This window comes from Podarcis erhardii (assembly GCF_964252035.2).
Source record: "Podarcis erhardii genome assembly, chromosome: 1".
Lineage (NCBI taxonomy): Eukaryota > Metazoa > Chordata > Lepidosauria > Squamata > Lacertidae > Podarcis > Podarcis erhardii.
This window is the reverse complement of record NC_138497.1, coordinates 125582630-125601725: the sequence shown is the minus strand read 5'-3', so window position 1 is coordinate 125601725 and position 19096 is coordinate 125582630. Positions and strand designations below refer to the sequence as shown.

The window sequence follows — 19096 nt, the reverse complement described above, 5'->3', positions numbered from 1 at the left end:
CACAGGTACCTCCCCATGCCTTAGTGAGCAACTAGGGGAGCAGGTGGTATCTCCAAGGCCAGGGATGGACCAGGGATGTCCATTTGCTGATCTGCAATGGAAAGAGTTAGGTCCACAGTCGCAAAACACCTTTATTTCCTTGGGAGCTTGCCTAATTTCTGACTATGGGGGTTTCCCTTTTGGGACCTGAATCAGGGCTGAATGCCCCCCTAAAACACACAAGGAGCTTGATGAGACTGACACAATGCATTTTGAAATCATGCTCTGTCAAAAAAGGATACTGATCAATGACATGGCCTATATTTCTTAGAGCAGAAAGTATTCCTATGTGATTCCCCCCCCCCCCCAGTAAATGTAACTCAAAATCTGAAATAAGCTGGACAAATCTCTAAAGTGTTCCCAGCAAAACAAACACACCAAGGACCTCTTTTATAGATCCCGAGCGAGGAATCGGAAGACATCATTTCAGGGATGTTATCAAAGAGAAAATGTTGTTTCCTTGTATAGTAATCAGCAATATGAGAGGCATTAAAATCCACTGAGCTAAAGTGCAGAGGCAGCATCCATAAAATAATCTCTAAATACAATCAAAGCAGCGTAGCAGATAAGACGAAAGCTACGAATGGTAAGGAGCCCAGGGTTTTGTAAATGTTTCTAAAACCGAGGTGTGAACTTCTCATGAACCTTGGTATTATTGTTACCTAATTAATAATTTGCAAAGCGTTTGGCTGTTTTTAACATAGATTCTTAAGTTTCCCAGTGAAGGTTATTCCATAAAAGCTGTACGGGGAGCTGGATGCCACATTCTGGATTTCAAGATGCAGGTTCAGAAGAATGCAATCACCATGGATGAAAAGATGGCACACCATCAGGAGTGAGGTCTTCTGTCTGGGAAGTGGGACTTGCTCCTGAATAGACATAGTTACGATTGCAGCCTAAGAGCAGAATCCAATAAGCTCTAAGTATTTGAGAATGCAAGGCGTGCAATCCTACCTTTCTCCTTAGGATGATCTCTGCTAGCAGTAAGAAACCGCCAACAACACATTGGGTGCAAAGCATACAAAGCCCCATGGATCCCCTGAGGGGGTCTGATTCAAGGGGGCAGGGGTGCTAAAATATGGGGGGGGGTAGGTAAGCCCCACTTGACCACATAGTCAATCACATGACGCGGTGCACACACACCATTCGAATGGCCATGTCCAACAACTTTGCGGGGGCCCTGGCCCCTCAAATATTTTATGGGGGGCAAAGACCCCTTGGCCCTTAGGAGTGGGCTCCTATGAACCGAGGCCAATCTGAGGGTCTCCTAGAGCTGTTTCAGCAAATAATGAGGGGATGGTATTACTCCCTTTTGCTGTGGCCAGCATGAGCTACCAGGTTGTGAAAGGCAGCAATGTATTCCTCACTCTGTTCCCCAGTTCCCTGGTGCCCGGGATTTTGATTGCTCTGTAACCATTAGTACTGATATTTCCACTCTTCAGCCCCACTTACTGGATCAGTCCAATTATTTCTGAACTTGGTGTCTTGGCAAGCTGAAGCCATAATTATGCTTTTATAAATATCCAGCATAAAGGTCCTTTTGAAACAAGGAGACAGATTTTTTTTAAAAATGTGCGTTGTACACGAACAAACATAGCCTATTGTTATTCGCACCGCACATCGCAGATAGATGGCGAACACCTTGCTGTCTCACGGGGCCAGCAAAATCTTAATAAGTGAACCTCGGCACATGCCAAAAAAATAAGACGCACTTCATCTTCCCATTGTCTGGCACGCCAAAAGGCAGAAGCCAAGTGTTTGGCTTCAACATCTCCTCTGAAGCTAACGGGGTCTTGCCTTCACAAAACTCCATTTCCCCAACACAAAGGAAACCACAAGCAGAAGCAATTATACATCCCTTGCCATGTTTTTAAATGATAACACTCCAAGTATTCCTATTCTAAGCGCTAAAGTCAAGCTGTGACAATTTGCACAAGCACTTAAGACTCCTTGCAAATTAGTCCTTCTGGTACAGCAGATCTGAAATGAAATGAAGACACAGCTCTCCGCCCGAAAAGACAACAGTCGATAAGACCTTAAATAACATTTACATATTATATGTAATATTTCAAAAAATGCTATATTAAGCTTGAACTGGGGCTATATTTTACTGGAGTTTCTAGACAAATTAAAGCCATTTATCATTTTTTAAAAAAACACACCCCACAAACCACACCACAATCTGTTCTAAAATATCTCATTAACTTTGCATCCAAAGGCAAATGTTGTAATGTGTATTTCTGCTCGGTCTGAAGACACAAACAGCCAGAAAAGAGCTATAAGAAATTATTGGTTTCAACTTCATGACATGCTGGTCTCTTCTTTTCTTTTTTTATTGAGTGAACTTGAAGCACTGTGGATGCTACCATGATTAACACAAATGTATATGAGGCAGGCGGTAAGAAAAATGGCAGCGATGTTTGGGGGAGTTTCCTTGTTAAGATGAAAGGAGGTGTCAGATTTAAAAGCAGCCCTGTCAACTTATTAATGATTTTTTAATCTTTGATTATTCTGGCTTTTAACTGATTAATTGGGGCACTTAAATTGCATGGAATTAATTTAAGCATTGCAAACTCAATAAGTGCATGTATTTTGGGGAATGTGACGGAAGGAAACTTTTAACCTGAAACCTGAGATAACTCACACTTCCAATGAACTAAGGCTATTATTCACCGATGGAATATCACATAATTTTTCCAGCATATTTGTGAATGGAGAATACACTCCATCTCAGTGACATATCAGCCATCACGCATCGCCATCACCAAATAAACAAGTTCAAAGCTGGTCAGTATTGTGTAAGGTCCAGGTTTAAAAGCCACTGAGACATTTCTGAGCTCTCTCAGCGATAGCTACTCGGTTAGGAAGAGCCAAAGAGGTCTGCGGGCAGCATAAGGACACACAGAGAGAAATATGATTCAGTTTGTATTCACTTGAAGGGAAATCTTCCTAAATTCCACTTTGTGAAACAATATGTGGACTGATAGTTGCACTGCTCTGAATTTTGCAATGAAGTTCTCCAACCTAATAATGTATGCAAAATTGCATATACAGTGGTACCTCTGGTTATGTACTTAATTCGTTCCGGAGGTCCGTTCTTAACCTGAAACTGTTCTTAACCTGAAGCACCACTTTAGCAAATGGGGCCTCCTGCTGCTGCCGCGCCGCCAGAGCATGATTTCTGTTCTCATCTTGAAGCAAAGTTCTTAACTTGAGGTAATATTTCTGGGTTAGCGGAGTCTGTAACCTGAAGCGTATGTAACTTGAAGTGTATGTAACCCAAGGTACCACTGTATGAGGGGAAAGTGTGTACAAATGCATATAATCAGCGACCAATTCCTTGACTGAAGCTTGGAATCCTCCTTAGGATAACCCTTCATCACCAAGAAAATAGATATAGAGATGTAGAGATATAGATAGTGAACTAAAGATGCAACCACCTATGGTTTCAATTTCACAAATATAGCCAAAGGAAATGTGTCCCTCCAGCAAATAAAATAAAATAAACTCTTTCTTCCTAGGGTAGCATAGGGTTAACGCTTACCTGCATAATCCGTTCTTGCGTAATGTCCATCTTCTGACTTTGTAGTGGTGGTTGTGTTATCTGAAAGACAAAACATGTGTTCTGTTTTGCTACGTTCTGCTCGGGTATCTCCTGCTCTGGTAAAGTGTTGTCTTGTAGTTTTAAATCACGGCACCAGGCCGTACCCAACAAAGTTGGCCTGTTCTCCTAAGGACTTCTGCTTGTGGAACAGAATGCCTCCTCCCTCTCTTCCCTGAACCTCCACCCCCCAGAAAAACAATCAGTTGGGGTTCCCCCCACAAGCCTTTGGAGCAGATTAGGGGGATATGGGTCACACACACGAACAGAGAGGAGATGGAGTGGAAGTTCCATGGTGGAAATGAAAGTCCTTGCATTAATTCCTTGGACTTCCTTGGATACAACCCAGAGCTCCCACAAGCTAACTTTACTCTACCAATGAATGTTAACATTGTTGGCAAGAAACAAAGGAAATGGGGGCAATTCGCAGGCCCCCAGCTGGCTTCAGCCCACTGGCGGGTGTGCTGGGCAAACTCCAGTCCTTGGTGCAGCATGAACCTGCGACCTGAGCTTCAGAAGCTAGGGCACGCTACTCAGCAGAGTAAACGCTGCGTAAACAGAAGTGGCAGGAGAGGCTGTGTGAACATATTTACAAGCAGTTTATTCAGCGTACATCAGGACAAAGGAAACATGTCTGATCTCCTTTGTGTCCAAAGCAAAGCGGCAAAAGCTATACACAAACAGAAGTTCCCAGCATCCTGTGCTGGAGTGTATAGAATAGAATCATAGAATCATAGAGTTGGAAGAGACCACAAGGGCCATCGAGTCCAACCCCCTGCCAAGCAGGAAACACCATCAGAGCACTCCTGACATATGGTTGTCAAGCCTCTGCTTAAAGACCTCCAAAGAAGGAGACTCCACCACACTCCTTGGCAGCAAATTCCACTGTCGAACAGCTCTTACTGTTAGGAAGTTCTTCCTAATGTTTAGGTGGAATCTTCTTTCTTGTAGTTTGGATCCATTGCTCCGTGTCCGCTTCTCTGGACAGACATGTGACACACAACAATCATGCCTGTTCCTTAAGGTGGAACAGAATATCCCAACAAACATAGGAAAAGTTCATATGCCCTTCTTGCCCGCTTCCTGTGGGATGTAATCCATTGGTGCAGTCAAATGTAACATTCTGTCAGGGAGAATTCGGAGGAGGAAGTGACAGAAGAGGCGGAGCAGGGGATCGGGGATGCTGTGGAGCCCTTCCACCACCCAGGGACAGAGGAAGTGGAAGAGCGGGTGGAGATTAGGCATGAGGAGGAAGGGCTCAGGGATGTTGCAGAGCCCTTCCATTGCCCAGAGGCCCAGGAACAGAGCTCAGACTCTGGAAGGGAGGGAGCTTTCAAATCAGCACAGACAAGGAGGGAAATGAAACGTAAGGGTCAAAGACATCTCGCGTGATTTTCCCGTCTCCTTTGTTGACGGGGCAATCAAAGGAAGCCACTCCCCAAATCTGACTCAACGGGTTCGGATGCATAATCCTGAACTGTAGCTGTTTCTTGTACATATGTAATAAAAACTGTAAATATTCAGCCAACTGTGCCGGGGTGTTAATGCGAAGGGGAGACACCACCTTTACACATTCCTTGTTTCCCTAGAGTGGGCACAGGCAGGGGGACGTCCAGTCAGTGTAACTTCCTGTTCCATTGGTGTGGACTTCCTCCCCCTGCATGTGACCTGGGAGATGGGTGTGGCTGACTCCTTAAAAGGACCGAGTCATGCAGACATTTTCTCATTCTGTTTTGTCTTTCTATTGTCTTGCTGTTCTCTTGCTGCCATGCTGCTCTCCTGCAGCCATTTTGTTGTTTTAATGTCATTTTGCTGTCGGCTGGCTCTCAGCCAGCAACACATGAGTTCAGTCTCCCTAGGAGATGAACTCACTGTTTCTTTGTGTAACTACCAAGTAAAGCCTGCCTTTCAGGGATCGTATCGTGAACTGAAATGTGAGTAAACGTTTTGCTACTTTACTCAGAAAGACTGTTGTGTCTTTATTCTTTTAAGAGGGATTAAAGGGGACGCCAGGAAATAATCTTAACTAAGAGATTCAAGGGACACGGGTGGCTCTGTGGGTTAAACCACAGAGCCTAGGATTTGCCGATCAGAAGGTCGGCAGTTCAAATCCCCGCGACGGAGTGAGCTCCTGTTGCTCAGTCCCTGCTCCTGCCAACCTAGCAGTTCGAAAGCATGTCAAAGTTCAAGTAGATAAATAGGTACCACTCCGGCGGGAAGGTAAACAGTGTTTCCGTGTGCTGCTCTGGTTCACCAGAAGCGGCTTAGTCATGCTGGCCACATGACCTGTACGCTGGCTCCCTCAGCCAATAAGCGAGATGAGCGCCGCAACCCCAGAATCGGTCACGATTGGACCTAATGGTCAGGGGTCCCTTTACCTTTACCTTAAGAGATTCAAACGAATATGCAAACTAGCTTCCAGTTATATTGAGGGGAATTTGCTCTGCTACATCACTTCACTAGCGTGAGTGAAGGAAGGATAATACTTATCCAATATATCCTTTCCTACTATCCTTACTATCCCCACACTTCCTTGAAAATCCAGTTCAAATGCTTCAGCAAAGCTACTGGTATAGTCCTGACAAGAGTGCACCACCTCAGATAAATTAGCTGAAGTGGCTCGAGGTTAAACAGGCCCCGAATGTGCGAAGCTGTCATGTACATTTTTTTTTTTACCACAGATGCTCATTCAGCGCATAATGTCACAGGCATGAGGTCCGTACCACATGCCTTGCTGAATGCTTGGGTTGGCTCAAAAACATATGTATTGAGGGTTGCTCAAAGAAAATATTCCTATTCACTGTAAAGGAAGGGGCTTTTCCATTCACTTGAAGAGTAGTCTCCATGGTCACAGATATCTGTCTGATTGTTTAACAAAAGGCAGAATAATGGGTAAAGTCAAATATCTCCTTAACAAATACATACTTTTTCAAAAGCAATACAGTGACATAATTGTGAAATTATATATTTTATACTGTTATAGGTCTGGCTTTTTTTCTTTTAAAAAAAGAAGAATCACTGGCATTTTCAACAATCACATCCATTAAAGAAGAATGGATTAAAAGAAGTACATAAAGGGATAACAAAAAATAAAAAATAAAAAAATTAAGCATTTTATTATGTAGGTGTAGAAGATATGACTGGGTCTATGTGTCTGTAATGACCTTCAGCTTCAGGGGAGATGTTAAAGGGGGGGGGATAGTTTTAGAAAATAGTTAAAAGGCCTGTTTTGTGACTCTTCCTGCTGCCTGTCCTACTGCCTGCATTCGTTTCTTTTTCCAGAACTGAAAAGAAATTAACTTTTTTTAAAATGGCAGAACAAAATCACTGCAGTTTTGATACAGTGGAAGAAATCACTGGGATAAAAAAGCACTTTTTTAAAAAAAACCCAATAACATCAAAAACGAAGCCCTTGCCCAAACCCCAAGTGGACATTTTCTTAAATTAAGAGGGCATCTGGCAAGTTGTCACACTTCCAAGAATGGACCATCTGCCTCTGGGATTATGAATGAAACGAAACAGAAACCCAGCGGGCCTGTGGATTCCAGTATAGGCAGCACGTACCGAACATGACTGCATACCTAGTAAGGGCCAATGAGTTCAGCAGGGCTTTCCCCCAAGTAAGCTCAACTGAAACCTGGAATGCCTCAGGTTGAAAAATGAGGGAGCTGCTCTTTTGCTTCCAGGAGCGGAGAGGTGTTCATTTTATGCTCCATGCAAAGCTACAAACTGAGAAAATCCAAATCCTGTGCTCAGAGTACTCTACTGTACTTTTCCGTCTAGAAGATGCCCCCGTGTATAAGTCCCATCGCCGGCAAAAGCTGCCAATCACCCGCACAAATGCCGGAGCGTCAGCCAATCAACACCACCCATTGACACAGCAACCAATAACATGCACATTAGCCACTGACAGCTGTGGCAGCAACCAATCAAACACCTACCCTATGCACGATCCATGTATAAGACACTTTTTAGCATGATTTTTAAAGAAAAAAACATAGTCTTTTACATGGAAAAGTACAGTATCTCTGTGCTCTGTGGTGGGGGAGTGACTGAGGGTACTGCCCCTCCAACCTCAGCCTGCCCCCACAGGCCTGCCTTCTTATTTACAACTACTTTTGGTTGAAATGACCAGGATCGTTAATAATAATAATAATAATAATAATAATAATAATAATAATAATTTATTATTTATACCCTGCCCATCTGGCTGAGTTTCCCCAGCCATTCAGGGCAGCTCCCAATCGAGTGTTAAAAACAATACAGCATTAAATATTAAAAACTTCCCTAAACAGGTCTGCCTTCAGATGGCTTTTAAATATAGGGTAGCTGCTTATTTCCTTAACATCTGATGGGAGGGTGTCAAAGAGACTTTGACCTGACTATTTACAACCAGTCCTGGGGCTGACCTTGGATGTCAGTTTTCTCCTCCTCCTCCTCCATCCTTGCGTAACTCTTCAGGGGGATGTGGGTGGCACTGTGGTTAAACCACAGAGCCTAGGGCTTGCTGATCAGAAGGTCGGCGGTTCAAATCCCCGCAACGGGGTGAGCTCCCTTTGCTCGGTCCCTGCTCCAGCCAACCTAGCAGTTCGAAAGCACATCAAAGTGCAAGTAGATAAATAGGTACCGCTCCGGTGGGAAGGTAAACGGCATTTCCGTGCACTGCTCTGGTTCGCCAGAAGTGGCTTAGTCATGCTGGCCACATGACCCGGAACCTGTATGTGGGCTCCCTCGGCCAATAAAGTGAGATGAGCGCCGCAACCCCGGAGTCATCCACGACTGGACCTAACGGTCAGGGGTCCCATTATCTTTACCTTTAACTCTTCAGGGAGGAAGATGGGGACAAAACTAGAGGGAGTGGGCTCTACCTGTCCGTGGGACTCCTTCTCTTCCATCTTGCCAGTACCAATGGGTGCATAAAGAAGCAGAGATCTCAATTCCAACAGCACAGTTTTAACTGCTTTAACAATTTATGGATCATAAACTGAGGCTCATACAGTAATAAATAGTATTTAGAATATACCGGACCCCATTCTGGTTGTTTAAAAAAAGGACTAGCTAACGTATCTAACCGCTGGAGATGTAATAGGGATAATGCTTCTTTTTCCCCCATTGTCCTATATTGAAAGATTTTTGGCAGAAAGTAACCGAAGCTATCAACAGAACTGTACGGAACAACTTTGCAGTTACAGAGCAAATTATCCTCTTGAACTATATACTGTACCCAGCACATGGGACCTTACAAAAGGTCTATACGAGCAGATTCTCTATGCCCTTACCAGAGCAAAAAGACTGATACGGATGAAGTGGAAAAATAAAAATGCGGCTCCTTTCTATGATTGGATTGAAGACTTATACAAACTCGCAACGTATGAACAACTTGCATATAAACGCAGACTTGCCATGGACAAATTCAATGATATCTGGAATCCATTCTTACAAATGCTGTAGTAGGTTAAGATCTGGTGAAGTGCAGTAACAACTTTGTAAAATACACAGTTTTGGGTTTTCCCCTTCCCCCCCTTTATTTCCCCTTGTACATGGGTTCTGCTTCTCATTCTAGTTCTCTTTTATTTACGTCTCACCATGTTTGGTGCACATATAATTATGCGGTTTTTTTGAATTTTCAATAAAGATGTTATTTAAAAAAAACCACAAACAGGTGCCAGTAAGCAGCCAGTGTGATGGCATAGTTGAGGGCACTACTGCTTTCCCAGCTTACAAACACAGCTTGTTGCTGGTGCTTACTGGAGGGAAAGGCACAGGAATCTTGGGTCTCTACAGGCATGTAATGGCAAGAGCTTCAGGTTGGCTCTGCCATGCTACCCCACCCCAAGCATCTCTCACCTTGTAAGGGACAGTGTCGGACTGTTTGGAAGCCAGAAGAGCACTGTCATCCCTTTGTCCCCCTCAATAATTTTTTTCAGGGGTGCAGACCCCCCCCCCGGGGTTGACGGGCATCGCTATTTAACTGGCCTGTGTGATTGATTGTGTGGGCTGGTGCTTACTTGGGCCCCTGCTGCCCTAATACCATATTTTTCCATGTACAGTGGTGCCTCGCAAGATGAAAAGAATCCGTTCCGCGGTTCTCTTCGTCTAGCGGTTTTTTTGTCTTGCGAAGCAAGCCCATCGACAGCTTAGCGGATTAGCGCTATTGGCGGTCTAGCGGCTTTAGCGATCAGCTTAAGGAAAAGGGCGAAAAAAGCGGAAAAAAACCGCGGGAACTCGCAAGACATTTTCGTCTTGCGAAGCAACCCCATAGGGAAATTCGTTTTGCGAAGCGCCTCCAAAACGGAAAACCCTTTCGTCTAGCGGGTTTTCCGTCTTGCGAGGCGTTCGTCTTGCGGGGCACCACTGTATAAGAAGATTTTTATACATGTTAAAAATTGGGGGGTTGTTTTATACACGGATAGTGCAGAGGGGGGACGGGCGATTGGTGGCAGGCGCGAGCAGGAGATTGTCAACGGAGATTGGGCGGGTGATTGGTGGCTGTGGCAAGGCCTGCTACTGATTGGCTGCTGCTGTGGCAATTGGGAGGGTGATTGGCGGCTGCTGTCAGTGAGTGGGCAGATGATGGGTGGCTTCAGTGAGGCGTGCGATTGGCAGCGGCAGTGAAGTGGGTAAGCAATTGTGGGCAATCCCCCCCAAAAGCTTAAGAATTCTGGGCAATCTCCCCCCCATTTCCTTAATTGGGGGTCCCAAAAAATAGGGGTCGTCTTATACATGGAAAAATATGGTAAATGTTATCACAACCACCAGATGAGATAAGATGTCGAAATCTAAAGCATTGAGAGCTGTTAGTAGAGAAGAGCAGAATTCAATCAGGCAGAACTTTACAATGGATTGTGGTTCTGGTCAACAAAGATACACCCCTATCTCTTCGATGGGATGTGTAAGAAGAGTCTAATAATAAAGCAGTTTCTTGCTTCCACCCCTCCCCCGCCTTTTCTTTCTCTTTCACTCACACGGAAGAAATTTTTTTAAAAAAGAACAGGGACCACTCTTGGAAATGAATTTTGCTTGGAGCATTACCTTGACATCGACCCAAAGACATGACTTCAATTTTCTCCTGTTTCTGGCATGACGCTTCTTTGATCTGGCACGCATTATCATAAGATTTCCCATCGGAAGCACAGAGAGGATTGAAGTTGGTCTGAGAACAGTCAATGTTGCACACGCACCTGGAAGGATTGAAAAAAAGGCGAGTGTAAAACTCAGATAAAAAAACTAGCTATAATAGCCCCATTCCAGTATCTGTAAAGCAGAAATGCAGTAAAACAGGGTTTGCAATGATAACTTGACAGGAGTTAAGTAGCATCAAATACAGTTTCCCAGACTTGGGTCTCCAGCTAGAATTCCCACTATTCCTGACCACTGTTCCAGCTAGCAAGGGATGATGGAAGTTGGAGTCCAAAAATAGTTTGGGAAACTGTGATCTAAGAGAACAGAAGAAGGATCCTGCTGGCTCATACCAAAGGCCCAGGTAGGCCTGCATCCTATTCTCAAAATAGGCAACCCAGATACCTATGGGAGGTCTTCAAAAGGACTTCAGCACAACAGCAACCAGAGGCTCAGATGTGTAAGAACTTTCCAATCAGTGCTGCCCAGAGAGAGGACCTCTTTGGTGGTAGTACCCATACCTGTCAACTGTCCCAGAAAGAATGGGACACCTCCCTTTCTTCTTGTCAAAAGAAGATAGCCACTGCCATCTTTTGTGATGTATCTGCAGAGACATCACCTTGCCAACAAAGGTCCGTATCGTTAAAGCTATGGTTTCCCCAGTAGTAATGTATGGAAGTGAGAGCTGGACCATAAAGAAGGCTGATTGCTGAAGAATTGGTGCTTTTGAATTATGGTGCTGGAGGAGACTCTTGAGAGTCCCATGGACTGCAAGAAGTTCAAACCTATCCATACTTAAAGAAATCAGCCCTGAGTGCTCACTGGAAGGACAGATCGTGAAGCTGAGGCTCCAATACTTTGGCCACCTCATGAGAAGAGAAGACTCCCTGGAAAAGACCCTGATGTTGGGAAAGATTGAGGGCACAAGGAGAAGGGGATGACAGAGGACGGGATGGTTGGGCACTGTTCTTGAAGCTACCAACATGAGTTTGACCAAACTGTGGGAGGCAGTAGAAGCCAGGAGGGCTTGGCGTGCTCTGGTCCATGGGGTGATGAAGAGTTGGAAAAGACTAAATGACCAAACAACAACAAATCTTTTGTGATTTTGAGCTGTATTCTCACCTCAAAGTACTTTTTCAAGGCATCAATCTTACGTGACAACCCAAAACAAGAAATTTTGGGTGCTGTGCCTTGAAAACGCTTTTTTAGGGGGGGTCCACCATCTCACACAGGTCTGGGAAGTTGGGAGTTGGAGTTCAATACTTGTGGCTACCACTGGCCTAGAAATGCAGTTGCACTGAGGTCCAGTGCCTCTCCCCTCCCATTCACCCCTTTCGCTGTGGAAGACTCTCCTATCCTCTGCTTTATATATGAATTAGGGCAGACATGTCTCATTCGTGTCTCATGCTGCCCCAAGAAGGAAGCAAAGAGAATAATGAGCAGAGAAATGACGAAGCATTGCAATCTTGCAATGTAAAGGATCATTGTGGGGTTTGCAATATGCACATGTTCTTCAATGAAAATTAATGACCTAATAATTTATACAACACAGGACCTATTTGCATGCTTAATTTGGCCACAGTGCCAGCTTTTGTAAAAGTTATGCATTTTGATTTCGTAAGTTTTGTCACAATGGGAGGCACCGACCAGATGTCCTCTTCCTTTGCATGGTTGAGCATGACTGACAATTGCACCGATTCCTACAGGGCCCAGAGCTTTGCATATGCTCTGTTGAATGTGCAGATCTCCTCACTCCAACAGTTATAGAAATCGTGCCTACACACCAACGTTCCCATAATGCATCAGCAACTACTGGGTGCGAGCAGACCAGTGCGGCAAAACTCAGGAGACAACAATTCTCTTGTCTTTTTGTCCACTTGTTGTTGTGATGTCGTTCATTGAGAAAACCTCACTGAGACTCAGCACAGCTCTCGCTCTCTGTGCGCACAAGTGTATGGCTTTGTTACTCGAAATCTCTGCAAGGCTGCAAAAATTAAAAGCCGAGAAATGCTAAATCAGCAGCATTATTAACTTTGCCATGTTGCGCGCCCGCCATATAATTTATGGGGTTCATTACAAGGTATAAATGGTAACAAATTAAAGAACAGAAAGAGGCAATAGCAATAATATCAATTTGCACATTCAAGAGTGAAATAATGGAAGAAGGGGGCTTCTAAATGTACAGATAAAGGACTAGATTTCAGGGAGGAAAGCCTGAACCTTACAAGCCACATTTCCATGGGCTTGTGAAACTTCCATACCTTATGCCAGGCACCCCCAAACTCGGCCCTCCAGATATTTTGGGACTACATGTCCCATCATCCCTAGTTAACAGGACCAGTGGTCAGGGATGATAGGAATTGTAGTCCCAAAACATCTGGAGGGCTGAGTTTGGGGGTGCCTGCCTTATGCCATGCACAAGATTTCCAAGCAGCTTTGTAGCATCTGCCATGCGCATGGGCATTAAGATGTCAATTCTTAAACTATTCATCAGTTTCAGCTCTGCTGAAATCAATGGCACTCTGCTTATTACACAGTTTCAGCTCTGCTGAAATCAATGGCACTCTGCTTATTACAACCCCTTTCAGGGCAACTTTATACATCTACATGTTTGCTGCATGCAGCAAGTCATATTATGTTGGGGTTGCCATACGTCCGGAATTTCCTGGACATAGCCGGGAAGACACAAGGAGACGGAACCTTTAGAAAACATTTGAAGGCAGCCCTGTTTTAATTGACGTTCTATGTTGTTTTAGTCTGCTGGATGCATTCTGCATGTATCCTGCCCTGGGGACTGTATGGCAAATAGCTACAGACCCTCCAAGTGTCCCTATTTTCTAGGGACATCCCTGATTTAGAGAAGCTGTTTCTGGTTTCTGATTTGATCCCAGAATGTCCCCCATTTCCCTATTTTCATTGGAGAAATGTTGGAGGGTATGGTAGGATGCCTGTATTTTCATTAGAGACATGTATGAGGGTATGGAGTTGTCCGACCCCTGAGCCGTCTGAAGGCAATCCTGTATAGGGATTTTTTTTTTAAGGTTTAATGTTTTATTATGTTTTTATATACGGTATTTTTCGCTCCATAAGATGCACCCTTTCCCTCTTAAAATCTAAGGGAAAATGTCTGTGTGTCTTATGGAGTGAATGTGTGGTCTCTAGGGCTGGGGGGGGGGAGGGAAGCCGGGCTTCCCCAACTGCCAGCCCCACAAGCTTTCCCCCTGGCTTTCCCCCACTGCCAGCCCCACAAACTCGGGGCTCCCCGACCTGCTCTTTGGGGCTGGCGGAGCAGTTCTGGGGTAGCCCGCGAAGCCTCCGCAGGGCAGCGGGGAGCCTTCATCCCGCTGCCCTGGGGAGGCTTCGTGCGGCTATCCCTGGCTTTTGCAGGAGGTGGGGGAAGGGACAGAGCAAGGCTCTCCCGCAAAAGCCCCCAAGAGCCGCATATTTTTTTTCTTGAATCCCCCCCCCAAAGTAGGTGTGCCTTATGGAGCGAAAAATACGGTATGTTGGAAGCTGCCCAGAGTGGCTGGGGCAGCCCAGTCAGATGGGCAGGGTATAAATAATAGAATTCTTATTCTTATTCATATTTGTATTCGTATTCTTGAACAGGATGTCCCTATTTTCATCGGAAAAGTGTTAGAGGTTATAAGCTTGTGGAACAGAAGGAGTGCCATTCGGCAGCAAAATGTTTTGGGCTGGCTCTGGTAGCCTGAATCAAATGTATGGCCTTTAAGGACCGTAAGAACTTCTCTTCAGAGCTAGAAACTGAACAATGGCAACAAAGAGAGTAAAAATGCATTTTAAGGCAATGGCCTCCTTCTGTGGCTTGAACCTTCCTCTTCAGGAATGAAAGCATACGGGCTAACTTCACAGTCTGTTGGTTCTCCTCCTTGCCACTTCATAAATCATACCTTATTATTTCTTGAGAGTGTTTTTTGCCTGTGTAAAAAATAGGAAGAATGAGAGACGGACACATTATAAAGCATGAATGGCTGCAGAAGATTGCCCCTGCAAGGCATTGTTGATGAAGGGTGCTTAAAAAGAAAAATGAAATGATTTTTTATATATATATATATATATATATATATATATATATAAAGGTGGATGTTTGGCAATAAAGAATGGGAGATTGCCCTATTTATATTTCACAGATAATTGCGTAGGAGCACAGAATAATCACCAGCCCTGCCTAAGATGATAAAATGGAGCTCTTCTTTATAATTTTGAATTGAACGGTCCTCTTGAACTAATGCTTGGTCCTTCCTTTCCACAATACAATAATCGAGGCTTAATCAGAAACGACTGGATGGTTTCTATGTATATGTCAAGCAAGGCTGTTATCCTATAGCTCTGGTGAGGCGAAAACAAATTAGTGAGTGACACAGCAAGTGGAGTATTATAGGGACTTGTCCACCCATTGATTTTCCTTATCTCCCAGGGATAACTTGTACACTCCTACGTCTTTCTAATCATGTGGAAATATCACCAGAGCACCCAAAACACTTTTGCATCACCTCTCCAAAGCTTAAAGCAGCTTACAATAAAGCTAAGATATCTAAAAGCTTAGAAGTGGCATCAAAACAGGTCCCAAATTTAAGCAACAGCACCTACAAGCAGGGGTTGCGATCAACTCTGGTCCTCCAGATTTATAGGTATTATGATAAATGGAAACTGTTCTGCACCTACTGGGTTTGTTCTGATGGTACCTAACTAATATCAATAACGAATGTAACTCCAAATTTGGTCTCTCTCCCTCTCTGTGTATGTGAATGAGTAAGAGAGATTATAAACACCACTAAGGTGAAAAAGTATTCATCAGGGTACCCAATATGGTGCACCTCCAGATATTGTTTGAGTCCAGGTGGTGTTGGATTCCAACTCTCAACACTGGACATGCCGGCTGGGGGTGATGGAAACAACATCTCAAAGGTACCACATTGTCTACCCCTGCCACACATGCTGGTACAGAAAAGCCATAAGTCGGCAATTCATTGGTCTCTTTGGTAAAAGATGGTCCACTCAGAAGTGCATCCCACTGAGTGTCATGGGACTTTAACAACAACAACAACAACAACATATTATTTATACCCTGCCCATCTGGCTGAGTTTCCCCAGCCACTCTGGGCAGCTCCCAACCCACTATTAAAAACACAATAGTTGCTTATTGCCTTGAAATCTGATGGGAGGGCGTTCCACAGAGTGGGCACCACTACCGAGAAGGCCCTCTGCCTGGTTCCCTGTAACCTCACTTCTCGCAGGGAGGGAACTGTCAGAAGGCCCTCGACGCTGGGCCTCAGTGTCTGGGCTGAACGATGGGGATGGAGAAACTCCACACTTTGAATTGTGCTTAGAAATGTACTGGGAGCCAATGCAGGTCTCTCAGGACCGGTGTTATATTGGTTACTACAGGGTACAGGGGAAAAAACCAACCCCTTCAAAGGCTCCCTTTTCAAGACATCTAATCTAGCTTTCTAAGTTGTATATTTTGTTAACTTTGCCCTACGTCCCTGCTCCCTGCATTAAGTGTGTCTGATTTTTGCTGGGATGTTTTTACCTGTTTCCCCTGTTCAAATGTTTGCCTTTGCGAAGAGCGAGAGGAGAAATGCCTTATTCCCCGAGGGGGCAGCTGTACTTATGCATGGCATTTCAATCGCATGCTGTTATTCAAACAATTAGAAATCACACAGACCATGCAAGGAATTATCTGGGCACAGCACAAAGCAGTTTTATTATTACACAGCGCTTAATGAAAATGATTTGGAGGACCCCAAAAACCTCGTAACGTAAAGAAACCCTGAATAATTGGTATATTTATTATTATTATTAAGGATCACGATAGATGAAAATGCTGGTTACTGGACATATGTCAAGCTATAATGCACTAACGTGGAGAAGGTACTTACTGCTTGCTACCCTGCCTTGCATACCAAGTGTGACACAACAGAGTGAGGCTGTGGTGAAGAGCCAAGGGTAGGAATAAGAACCAGGCAGCTGCCAGCGGTCCTCTGCTCTTTGCAGGCAACAAAACAAAACTAAAATAAAAATGCTCCTTGGTCTTAAGGGACCTACATTTACCTGGTAGCCCCTTTGAATTCAGTGCCTCGGACTTCCACGGCAGCGTGTGCTTGGGATTATAAATGCACTTCCATAAATATCAATAGCCGGATTTGCAAACCTACTAGCAGGAAGCCTGCCTTGATGGCCAAAATATAAATGGAAACTTATTCTAGGAATATATGCTGGAAGGAACAGGTGAGCACTTGCATAACAAACAAGCAGACCTCCCCGCCCGCCCCCCGCTTAGCTACCCAATGCCCTGGGTACGTAGGGGCTGACACTTAACGGCACCGCTGCTGGGTTTAATCATCTTATTTTCCCTACATCTGTTGTCATTTTCTTTCATACCAGCTTGATGGTTGCTGTGCTGCGCTGCACAGCCTCTGCAGGTATATATTTGTGTGTGTGTGTGTGTGTGTGTGTGTGTGTGTGTGTGTGTGTGTGTGTGTTTGTGTGGACATCTAGGGATGGGGGAGAATTTTTGTTCAACTTGCAATGGCAGTGAACTCTATTTGACGTCAGAACTCTATCTGACGGATCCTGCTCAGATAAGAATACAGGTGTGTGGATTAGGTTGTGTGTCTACAAACCTTTTGGGAGCGTGGTTCCATCTTCATTTGTATGAGATGATGCTCTGAGGGCTTTCCTTCCTTCCTTCCTTCCTTCCTTCCTTCCTTCCTTCCTTCCTTCCTTCCTTCCTTCCTTCCTCAAACATTTCTAGCTGCTTGTTAGTTTGTTAAATGTCCTGAGAGTTGTCAGGAGACCCCTATCCCACTCAGAGATCTACAATTCCTTGGATTCCTTGGGAAGAGGGACTGATCATTAACCACTCTGGAAATTGTATTTATGTAGGAGGGAATACGGGTCCCCTAACAACTCTTAGCACCCTTAATAAACTATATTTCACAGAATTCTTTTTTGGGGGGGATGGAGACCATGGGCATAGCCAGGATTTATGTTGGCGGGGAGAAAGGACTTTTGGGGGGGGGGCAGAACTGAGCTATCTGTGATTAAATTGGTCAGTTAGTTAAGTGTTTTTATTTATTTATTTGATGCGGGCAGCTGCCCCCTCCCCCCTGATTAAGCCCATGGTGGAGACACTGTGGCTGTTTAAAGGAATATCATACTGCTTCAACCATATGGTGTGAACAGGGCCGGATTCTGTATAGTGGTACCTCAGGTTAAGAACTTAATTCATTCTGGAGGTCCGTTCTTAACCTCAAACTGTTCTTAACCTGAGTACCACTTTAGCTAATGGGGCCTCCTGCTGTTGCCGCCATGTGATTTCTGTTCTCATCCTAAGGTACAGTTCTTAACCCAAGGTACTACTTCCGGGTTAGCGGAGTCTGTAACCCAAAGTGTCTGTAACCTGAGGTGTCTGTAACCTGAGGTACCACTACACACAATACTTTCTTTCTGTCCCAGTTGGTCCATGTACAACTGCTCATATTCCATCCCTCTTCCTTCCTTCCACAATCTGACATCATAATTTTTCCTTTCAACAGTGAACTCAGGCGGTTTCGAGCTGACCAAAATTGGGTGGTGGTGGTGGTTGACAAACAAGGAAGGAGGGACTGGCAGTATTGGGTGAATGCCCAGCGATGCAGAAATGAAGAACTTTAGTTTGTTTGTATTAAGGTGACAAGCCTTCTCTCACATCCCCCTTCCAAAGCCAAAGCAAAACACACAACAGCAACAACAGCACAGCAACCATCAAGCTGGTATGAAAGAAAATGACAACAGCAACAACAAAGTATGGTCTGCAATAAGAGGAAAGGATCTAGGAGTCTTGGTTGACCACAAACTTGACATGAGCCAACAGTGTGACGCGGCAGCTAAAAAAGCCAATGCAATTCTGGGCTGCATCAATAGGAGTATAGCATCTAGATCAAGGGAAGTAATAGTGCCACTGTATTCTGCTCTGGTCAGACCTCACCTGGAGTACTGTGTCCAGTTCTGGGCACCACACTTAAAGAAGGACACTGACAAACTGGAACGTGTCCAGAGGAGGGCAACCAAAATGGTCAAAGGCCTGGAAACGATGCCTTATGAGGAACGGCTAAGGGAGCTGGGCATGTTTAGCCTGGAGAAGAGGAGGTTAAGGGGTGATATGATAGTCATGTTCAAATATATAGAAGGATGTCACATAGAGGAGGGAGAAAGGTTGTTTTCTGCTGCTCCAGAGAAGCGGACACGGAGCAATGGTTCCAAACTACAAGAAAGAAGATTCCACCTAAACATTAGGAAGAACTTCCTGACAGTAAGAGCTGTTCGACAGTG

General features: G+C 44.6%; 1 protein-coding gene across 1 annotated transcript in view; it reads right to left on the bottom strand.

Annotated features, from left to right (window-relative positions):
* TMEFF2 (transmembrane protein with EGF like and two follistatin like domains 2) overlaps window positions 1-19096 on the bottom strand; it is a 264410-nt gene that overhangs the window by 51282 nt on the left and 194032 nt on the right. The window contains exons 6-7 of the mRNA XM_081848622.1: window positions 10673-10821; window positions 3584-3643 (exon numbers count right to left, since the gene is read on the bottom strand). Of these exons, the coding sequence (XP_081704748.1) occupies window positions 3584-3643; window positions 10673-10821 (209 nt within the window). The remainder of the gene's footprint in view (window positions 1-3583; window positions 3644-10672; window positions 10822-19096) is intronic.